This window comes from Pecten maximus, chromosome 13 (genome assembly GCF_902652985.1).
Source record: "Pecten maximus chromosome 13, xPecMax1.1, whole genome shotgun sequence".
Taxonomy (NCBI): domain Eukaryota; kingdom Metazoa; phylum Mollusca; class Bivalvia; order Pectinida; family Pectinidae; genus Pecten; species Pecten maximus.
The window spans coordinates 32,276,279-32,287,013 of NC_047027.1; the positions used below are offsets into that span (position 1 = coordinate 32,276,279).

A 10,735-nucleotide genomic window follows, 5' to 3' on the forward strand; every position below is an offset into this window, starting at 1 on the left:
CCTTGCTGATAAAACATATCACCCTAAAATAGATCAATGGTACCTTCCATTTCTAAAACTATGACTTTCCTCCCAGATGAAACCTGTCATCCCTAGAATAGATGAATGGAACATTCTGTTTCTAAAACTATGACTTTCCTCTCTGATGAAACCTGTCATCCCTAGAATAGATGAATGGAACATTCTGTTTCTAAAACTATGACTTTCCTCCCAGATGAAACCTGTCATCCCTAGAATAGATGAATGGAACATTCTGTTTCTAAAACTATGACTTTCCTCTCTGATGAAACCTGTCATCCCTAGAATAGATGAATGGAACATTCTGTTTCTAAAACTATGACTTTCCTCTCTGATGAAACCTGTCATCCCTAGAATAGATGAATGGAACATTCTGTTTCTAAAACTATGACTTTCCTCCCAGATGAAACTTATCATCCCTAAAATAGATGAATGGAACATTCTGTTTCTAAAACTATGACTTTCCTCTCTGATTAAACCTGTCATCCCTAACATAAATGAATGGAACATTGGAAAACTTATTGTTCGCTATATATCAATAATGTCCATTAAATTAGATAAATGGATGCAGGACTGTGTGTTTGATGGTTTCTGATTCTGTGTACCCAGGAATCAGTCAGATTAGATATCAACATTTAATGTAGAAAGGAATATATTTTTAAGTTTTCTGCTAGGCTTAACTCTTCTGCTCTGGTTGGATTTCTCTTCACCTTGGCCACAGCTTACTGACACCCTTGGGGAATTTATTGTTCTGTGAATTGCATACTGTGACATTCATTGACGTATGAGAGCCATACCTTCCCAGTACTTCAACACAAATTGTTCTACCCAATCAAAATGTAACTTGGAATGCAGTTTCCGAGGTCAGGAAATCCAGTTATAAATTCCTTCTCTGTGCAAGCCCCAGTTCCTTGACAGAAATCTTGGTCGGCATTAATCAATGAAAAATATGAAGTACGATTAAGAAACATGCAATTGAAACACTTGTCATTGAGTTAGTGTTACAATTTGATATCCTCACAGAGTCGTGTTTAATAGGTTTCAATTGATGATCTAGTATAATCCATGTGACTGGTATGATACGGACTCAGGGAGGATAAAATGTTAAATGGTCAAAATGAAAAGAACAGGCTGCCTGGACGTAGTTGGAACAGCAGGCAGTCTATAGGTGGAACGTCGCGTGATTTGAAGGTTTTTAATATTTTTTATTTTTGTACTTGGAAGTCTATGCTGGTCAGGCGAGATTTGGACGTGGTGAACTGGGAAACTCCAGTTCATGTAGTCGAGGTCTGTGTGATCAGTCTACACAAAAGGCTTCTCAGGAGAACATCAAAGTTTGTGGATGTTTTAATATCTGTAGGACTCTGAGGAGAGTCTGAAAAAAACTTCATTCAGTGTGATGTGTTGGTGAAAAATATGATTGACTGATATGATGGTTAAATTCAAAGGTCAATTTATGATCGATTGGTTCAAAGGTCGTTTTACAATGGATGTTATTGTTCAGAGGCCATTTTATTACTGGTGTAATGGTTCAAAGGTTATTTTATGACTGATTGGTTCAAAGGTCAGTTTATGACTGATTGGTTCAAAGGTCATTTTATGACTGATTGGTTCAAAGGTCATTTTATAGCTGGTGTGATAGTTCAAAGGTCATTTTATGGCTGATGTGATATTCAGATGACTCTTCCAATTTCGAAGGTCCTGGCTTTTTCAAAATTCTCAATGGCATGGTAAACAAAGGAAATCGTCATTCAAGTGCAAATCTGGTATAGTTTATCGTATATGTTAGTTGAGGGATACACTATAGCGTTCATAGAATATAGAATACCATACCTCGTAGTTTATTAGTTTAGTTAGACATTGTGTGACAGCAGTAGGTATTGGTATATAGTCTTGATTAGAAGGAGGACGTCATACCGTACGACAGTTGTAATATATAGTCATATAATGGCAGAAGACAGATTTACCATAACAGAAGGTGTTTCTACAGAAGGTGTAACTGTCACTATAACCCACAGGTGTTCCTACAGAAGGTGTAACTGTCACTATAACCCACAGGTGTTCCTACAGAAGGTGTAACTGTCACTATAACCCACAGGTGTTCCTACAGAAGGTGTAACTGTCTCTATAACCCACAGGTGTTCCTACAGAAAGTGTAGTTGTCACTATAACCTACAGGTGTTCCTACAGAAAGTGTAACTGTCACTATAACCCACAGGTGTTCCTACAGAAGGTGTAGTTGTCACTGTAACCCACAGGTGTTCCTACAGAAAGTGTAACTGTCACCTCACTGTAACCCACAGGTGTTCCTACAGAAGGTGTAACTGTCACTATAACCCACAGGTGTTCCTACAGAAGGTGTAACTGTCACTATAACCCACAGGTGTTCCTACAGAAGGTGGAACTGTCACTATAACCCACAGGTGTTCCTACAGAAGGTGTAGTTGTCACTATAACCCACAAGTGTTCCTACAGAATGTGTAGTTGTCACTATAACCCACAGGTGTTCCTACAGAAGGTGTAACTGTCACTATAACCCACAGGTGTTCCTACAGAAGATGTAACTGTCACTATAACCCACAGGTGTTCCTACAGAAGGTGTAGTTGTCACTATAACCCACAGGTGTTCCTACAGAAGGTGTAACTGTCACTATAACCCACAGGTGTTCCTACAGAAAGTGTAGTTGTCACTATAACACACAGGTGTTCCTACAGAAGGTGGAACTGTCACTATAACCCACAGGTGTTCCTACAGAAGGTGTAACTGTCACTATAACCCACAGGTGTTCCTACAGAAAGTGTAGTTGTCACTTTAACCCACAGGTGTTCCTACAGAAAGTGTAACTGTCACTATAACCCACAGGTGTTCCTACAGAAGGTGTAACTGTCACTGTAACACACAGGTGTTCCTACAGAAGGTGTAACTGTCACTATAACACACAGGTGTTCCTACAGAAAGTGTAGTTGTCACTATAACCCACAGGTGTTCCTACAGAAGGTGTAACTGTCACTGTAACACACAGGTGTTCCTACAGAAGGTGTAACTGTCACTATAACACACAGGTGTTCCTACAGAAAGTGTAGTTGTCACTATAACCCACAGGTGTTCCTACAGAAGGTGTAGCAGCCGTCACTGGCAGTCCTACCATTAGTGTGTTACTACGGTGTTAAGGAGGATTTAAACATTTACCTGATCAGTCATAACTAAAGCCAAACATCATGGCAAATCTTAGGATTTATGACCAAACAGACTGGATTTATCATCTGATATTGTGACCATGGATTTCTCTAAACTAAACGAACTGAGGAATAAGAATGGTTTTTCTTCGCCGCGGGTGAGAGATGTAGCAGCCACACAGTCAATCGCCCGCGGCTTCCAGCTCGACCACTGCTGGTTCTGTGGTCGTCCCATGAATGGTTACAGGTAAGAACAAAAGAACAAAGTCGGAATTGACATGTCATATAGATATACAATCTTCATACTGTCATGTTGTATGACTCGTAGAGGTTATTCTTATCTTGATGCTCAATGGCAGTCATAACCATCAAAAAACGTAAATATTGTGCACATGCGATATGTTGAATCAAAGTCTATAACTTTATTAAATTTGAAACAAGGTTATTTTAATCCATAATTGCACATTTACAAACATAACAAAGTTAGATTCTTCAAGGAAGGAACATCAGCGACCTTGACCTTTGACCTAATCAACAAGTTCCATCCTAATATTGGTGTAACTGTCATGTGGTATCAATGCTTTAAATAAATTATTGAAAATTGTAATCAGGTCATGTGAATTATAGTGTAAAACTATTATTAGAAGCATCAATATGTAATTTATTCAAATGAGTCTGTGTAGTTCAAAGTACAATGTATATATAATGTTCACTTCATTATTAGAGCTCCAAGTCTCTCTCATGTGGCTAAGAGTTGTGTTCCCTGTCAGAGACATACAAAAGTCTAACATTTTGGGAGTTGGACCACCAGTTCATCTATTTTCCGTGTAATGCGACTGGGACGAAAATCTTGCTGAATGTCTTCAGCAATATACTTCACAGAGTTAGCACTTAAAGATGGCATCATGCAGTTTCACTTTATCACAAACACACACTTACTACACACATGATGCTCAACCAAACACATAACCACACCCTCCCGAAACACACACACTTGCTACACACATGCAGTGCAACCAAAGCTTTGATAGGTCATTACACAATATCAAACCTAACCTGTATTGATTAGATAAGTATATATGTATTGACTTTTACCCGATCTGCCTAACTTTTATTACAGCAAATATATTTCAGAGCAAATATGGCAGAATGTAGTGTTTATTATTGTCTCACCTGGTCCAGAGGAGGTGTTATCCATCCCTCGTCTGGCATCCGTACATCAGCAATTTCTGAAACAAATTCTTCTTCTGAACCACTTATTGGAATTTGTCAGGAGGCATCCAGTGGGAGAGAATTAAAAATTGTACAATGGTGGGGCTGACCCCCCAGGGGTGTTTCAGCCTCTGTAGCAATTGCCAATGGTCACTCAGTATCTGACCCTATCAATGATGTTGTACTCTCTGTTTCAGCCTCTATATCGGTGATGACCAATGGTCACTGTATCTGACCATATCAATGATGTTTTCCTCTCTGTTTCAGCCTCTGTAGCGGTGCTGACCAATGGTCACTGTGTATCTGACCCTATCAGTGATGTTTTCCTCTCTGTTTCAGCCTCTGTAGCGGTGCTGACCAATGGTCACTGTGTATCTGACCCTATCAATGATGTTTTCCTCTCTGTTTCAGCCTCTGTAGCGGTGCTGACCAATGGTCACTGTGTATCTGACCCTATCAGTGATGTTTTCCTCTCTGTTTCAGCCTCTGTAGCGGTGCTGACCAATGGTCACTGTGTATCTGACCCTATCAATGATGTTTTCCTCTCTGTTTCAGCCTCTGTAGTGGTGATGACCAATGGTCACTGTATCTGACCCTATCAATGATGTTATCATCTCTGTTTCAGCCTCTGTAGTGGTGATGACCAATGGTCACTGTGTATCTGACCCTATCAATGATGTTATCATCTCTGTTTCAGCCTCTGTAGTGGTGATGACCAATGGTCACTGTGTATCTGACCCTCTCAATGATGTTTTCCTCTCTGTTTCAGCCTCAGTAGCGGTGATGATCAGATGGAAAAGCTGGTGGAGTTGGAACGACTCCTGGCGCAGGCTCAGAAGGACAAGATAAAACTTATTGAGGACAAGGTAACTGTCATATCTACCCCAAGGTTCTGACTGTTCCATGTGTCAAGCCTTCCAACTTGATCACCCATGTTCCATGTGTGAATCCTTCAGACTTGATCACCCGTGTTCCATGTGTGAAGCATTCCGACTTGATCACCCGTGTTCCATGAGTAAAGCATTCTGACTTGATCACCCATGTTCCATGTGTGAAGCCTTCCGACTTGATCACCCATGTTCCATGTGTGAAGCATTCTGACTTGATCACCCATGTTCCATGTGTAAAGCATTCCGACTTGATCACCCATGTTCCATGTGTGAATCCTTCCGACTTGATCACCCATAATCCATGTGTGAAGCCTTCCGACTTGATCACCCATGTTCCATGTGTGAATCCTTCCGACTTGATCACCCATGTTCCATGTGTGAATCCTTCCGACTTGATCACCCATGTTCCATGTGTGAATCCTTCCGACTTGATCACCCATGTTCCATGTGTGAATCCTTCCGACTTGATCACCCATGTTCCATGTGTGAATCCTTCCGACTTGATCACCCATGTTCCATGTGTGAAGCCTTCTGACTTGATCACCCATGTTCCATGTGTGAATCCTTCCGACTTGATCACCCATGTTCTATGTGTGAATCCTTCTGACTTGATCACCCATGTTCCATGTGTGAATCCTTCAGACTTGATCACCCATGTTCCATGTGTGAATCCTTCCGACTTGATCACCCATGTTCCATGTGTAAAGCCTTCAGGAAACAATGATAAAACTTTGAACTTGGACACTCATAACTGTAACATTCTATGAATTATCATCTTCTCCTTGAAATTGAATTCATGATGAATTTTTCTCATATCCAAACTTTGTATCACCCCTTATAAAGCTTGTAGCTTACCTTTGATGGACTGATCCTGATTAAATATTTTGTAGGTTAAGATGAAGGAAGATGAAATGGTTGCCCTTCAGGAGGAACGAGGCAAACGTGAGGAGCTTGAGAAAAAGCTCAAAGAGGAGACAAGTCTACGTGAAGAACTGGTTCAGCAGCAAGTAAAAATGAGGGAGAGGCAGGTTAAACAGGTAGGTTGTCATGGTAACAGGGAAACAGTTGTATAGTCATTGTAACAGCCCAAACAGTTTTGTAATTATGCCCCTGCCATGAAATGAGTTGGGGGGGGGGGGGGGGGGGGGGGGCATACTGTGTTATCCCTGTCTGTCCTGTCCCGCCCCTTCCCATCCTTTCCGTCCTGTCCTGTCCCGCCCCGTCCCATCCGCATCGTCCCTCCTATCCCAATGAAAGTAGTCCCTCCTAGCCCAATGAAAGTAACTAGCTTATCTCAGGAACTGCAGATGAGATCCTCACCAAACTTGGATTTGGGGTTTCAAGCGGCAGCGGGGACATTTATGTCTTACAGACATTTTCTAGGTTATGAGGTGATGTAATGAAATGATTAAACACCGAGACTTCATGTCTGTTTTCAGGCTCGACCCCTCACTCGTTACCTTCCTGTCAGAGAAAAAGACTTTGACCTCAAACAGCACATAGAGACCGCAGGACACCACCTGGACAACAGTCCACAGATCTCTGTCACTCCAACAAGTTGTCGTGGATTTTTACACAAAATGGGAAACAAGTTTAAAACGTGGCACAAACGCTGGTTTGTATTTGACCGTGTGAAAAGATCACTAATATATTACACAGACAAGACTGAAACCAAGGCTCGTGGTGGAATTTACTTCCAGGCCATAGAGGAGGTTTATGTGGATCATTTACGTACAGTAAAAAGTCCGAACCAAAAGCTGACATTCTGTGTAAAAACGTACGACCGGACTTATTATATGGTGGCTCCGTCAGCCGAAACAATGCGTATCTGGATAGATGTTATATTTACAGGGGCAGAAGGCTATCAACAGTTCATGTCATGAGAAAGCTAGTGTAAGGGAGATAACTCTTATAAAGGAGAGCAGGTTGTTTGTGTACGTGTGTTTCCTTGACGGATGTCTATTGTTACTGTAAATTAGAACCTGATATGTACAACATTATAGTCACAAATATGAATATGCTCCTTTTTGATTCTAAAGACATTTATATCTACAATATTGTTAAATTCTGTCCATAATTATCCAAGCCAAAGAGAGAAATCAAGGGGAATAACTCCTGTTACATCTGCTGAACTAAGAATGCTTTACTATGTGTGTCCAGAGTGACATGTCAATTGTTTTAAACGAAGAATATTGAGTTATTGAGTTATTTTGATGAGTTTTTCGTTATTTTACTTGGTCACACAGATGATAAGTGCTGTTTTTGTTCATTTTTAAACACAATATCTAGTATAATCCGATATTACCTTGTTTAATTTAGTTATATTTCAAAGGTCCATATACTCATTAACTTGACAAGGCTTACTTTGATTCTTAAAAGAAATGAATTAAATATAACAGAACTGTGTTTTTATTCTCATATGATGACCAAAAGAAACAGATATCATTTATTATGCTTTTATGGTTGAAAATTATTACACATGTTTTTGCTTTCAATGTTGTTATGAAATTATCTGTATCAGTTAAAAATCTCTCTGTTATGTGTTTTCAATATCAGCATTACTTACCTCTATACACAGGAGCAAGTTACATCGCCATAAACAGGGGGGAGTGTTGTCCATTTAAGTGTTCAGCAATTATTTTTGGAACAAAGAATATTTTGTGGACAAGTAAATAAGTTAAATCAGTTGCTGACTTTTGAAAAATGTTCAAGAAATGTATAGGGACTTTGAAGCAGACTTTGTCTTTATACACATCCTATGGGGTGTACATTGGTTGTTACAGTCTCACAAAACATCGATTACAAAATATATATTAGTCATAGACACTTGATATTCCACCTTGGGCCACGCTGAGACGATCATATGATCTCTACCTTTGTTTTAAATCGTCGCTTTATATAAATATATTTGTTTAGAAATGACCAATCCTTTTTAAGAGATAAGTTAGGCTTCCTAACATAATTGTTGAATATTCTTAAGTTTTAATTTGTTACCATGTTTAGATTTTCATTTGTCAAAAAATCAGGATAAAACATTATGGATTTGTGAACATGACATAATGTATTGAGGTTACCCTATTGTGATAAAACTTCACACTTGATGGTACAAAATCACATTAATGTACCACAGAATATAACACACTATTGTCAGGGTTTGTCAGAACATAAACATACACATAGAATTGTAGGGGTCATAGTTCACTTAGTAGGCAAAGTGATCATTTTATATTCCCACATCCATGGTAACCAGGGTTGCTATGGGAACGGAATGGTAATGGTGATTTCGCTGCCCTTTGGTTTATGAAGTACCTGTCCTCTCATTGGAATCTTCTATCTGTTTTCACTAGAAGGTTCTAATTTTAATATTCCTGGGGGAAACAGGTACTGGTAAAAATTGTGGGACAAATGCGCTGTTAGTAAAGTACACATCCAGTGATAAATCTACATTAATATTTCTACGGTTAACGTGTGGATCCCTCCATGTAAGATTTTAATATTTCCAGAATTTCTATGGGTCTCCACAAAAATTTTGTAAGTTCATGACCCGGAACTCGCATAGATTTCTCACAAATCATGAACAAATTGTAGATATATATGACATTGAAATAATGTCGAAGGAGTTGCTGCTCCCAAGAAAAAAGTCGGCATTAATGAACATCGATTTCCTGATAAATCAGTTTAAGGTATACCTATATGGAATATGTACAAACTATAGTTTTGCTTTTTTTTTCTGTATAAATATGACTGCCAAATATTTATTTAAGGGAAAATATGTGTTACTATTTAACACTATAGATATACATATACTGCTTCTTGTTGTTATAATTATAGGTTCACTGTATGTGATATATTTAACGTGTTGGGATGGATAGTGCCTTAAATGTGTGTATGAGTTTGTTATACACCAGCTGTTTATTTTAATCTCTTTATTTTCACCAGAAACCACTCACATTTCTCTGACGTTTCTTCATCAGGAAACTTTTTTCCCCAATTTTCTACAAACATGAATTTGGCAAATAAGATCAATGCTCATTACGCCAAATCGTACATTCATTAATTAAACATCAAATTCACTAAACAAATTTCTGGTAGAAATAAAGAGATTTACAGAGGTGTTCTTAATGGACTTTTTGTTTTGAAGTATATCACATAATGTATTGAATCACTTTTCCTGTGGCACTACTTGTGATTTCCCCAAACATTAAACACAATTTTTCCAGACATTATTTAAGTGTAAATTTCAGTTTTCTTTTGATTAAAATAAGTATAAACAGGATCTGGTCTGTTGTTATATATGTAATATATTGTTGATTGTTTTAAGTAGATAACGGAGATCACTTTTCACTGGATCTGCTTATAAGTAGAGAGAGGAATTTCTGATTGATGAAAGAATGATCCCTCAATATTTTCAGTAAGAATATATTAAGTATAAACAAATCTCCTCACAAGTCACTGATCAACAGATCAATAACACAATATCTAATCCAAAGTTTTTTTCACGTCCGTTCGGCCTTTTGGAAATGACTGGTCGACCAAATATATATAATGTTGAAGTAGTTCATAGTCAGCTTTCATTTCTCTGACGTTACAATTTAAATTTGAAATTTTGTGCTGGGAGTTTGAAATGTTAGTGGCTAAGCTAGAGCTGATTTCCTTTTGTTGTTTCTACCATACAGTTTTATAAGTGTTAAACCAAGTCTAGTCCCAGACCCCGATGTGAGGGAGACAACTCTAGATAAACACGTGTATTTATTCTAAGGGAGACTCCTGTGTTTGATGTTTAAGTATGATGATTAGATTAGAATTTCTTTTTCTATTTTTCAGATTTTAATATTTTCAGACAAAATTCTCCCTATTGTGACATGTAATTATATGAAATGTGCTCATTTAAATAATTGACATCATATTTGCTAACAAAAAATAAAATTATTTTAAACGGTATTGTAATATTGTTTTTTGTAACAACTTCTGGATGTCGTGATGATATTAGTGTTACATATCTGACGTCCCCTGTAGGTTACACCTTGATTTAAGCTATGTAGTGTATCATCTATAAATGTATAAACAACTTATCCACACTCACGTCAACAAACATGGAGATATATATTTTTTTTTCTCATCGCGATTACACTTCACACAATGATAAAGTAACAAAATACCTGGGATGAAGTTTCGGGGCCATTTGGTCAAGGTCAAGGTCAAGTTCGCTAACGTTGAATGAAACAGTATCAACATCGTGGACAAGAGTTTAATCAAAACCACAGGATTACACGGTATCCAGGTATGTAGGTCGGTCTCCAATCATAATCACAAATATGACTTTCGTGTTTGGGCCTCATTGTAAGGATATCTGAGACGACCTATTTTGAAGGTCACTGTGGTCACACGAAACACATTCTCCCCAAGATCCAGATAAAGTAGAATCGCATACTTCTCGT

The 10,735-nt window shown here is 38.3% G+C and overlaps 1 protein-coding gene across 5 annotated transcripts in view; it reads left to right on the forward strand.

The window, feature by feature from the left end:
• Positions 1-10,238, forward strand: part of LOC117341332 (pleckstrin homology-like domain family B member 1) — a 167,594-nt gene extending 157,356 nt beyond the window's left edge. For all 5 annotated transcript variants that reach the window (XM_033903188.1, XM_033903189.1, XM_033903190.1 and 2 more), the window contains 3 exons: positions 5,177-5,273; positions 6,188-6,334; positions 6,737-10,238. In XM_033903188.1, coding sequence (XP_033759079.1) covers positions 5,177-5,273; positions 6,188-6,334; positions 6,737-7,180 — 688 coding nt within the window. In that variant the 3' untranslated portion in view covers positions 7,181-10,238. The remainder of the gene's footprint in view (positions 1-5,176; positions 5,274-6,187; positions 6,335-6,736) is intronic.
• The last annotated feature ends 497 nt before the right edge of the window (positions 10,239-10,735 follow it).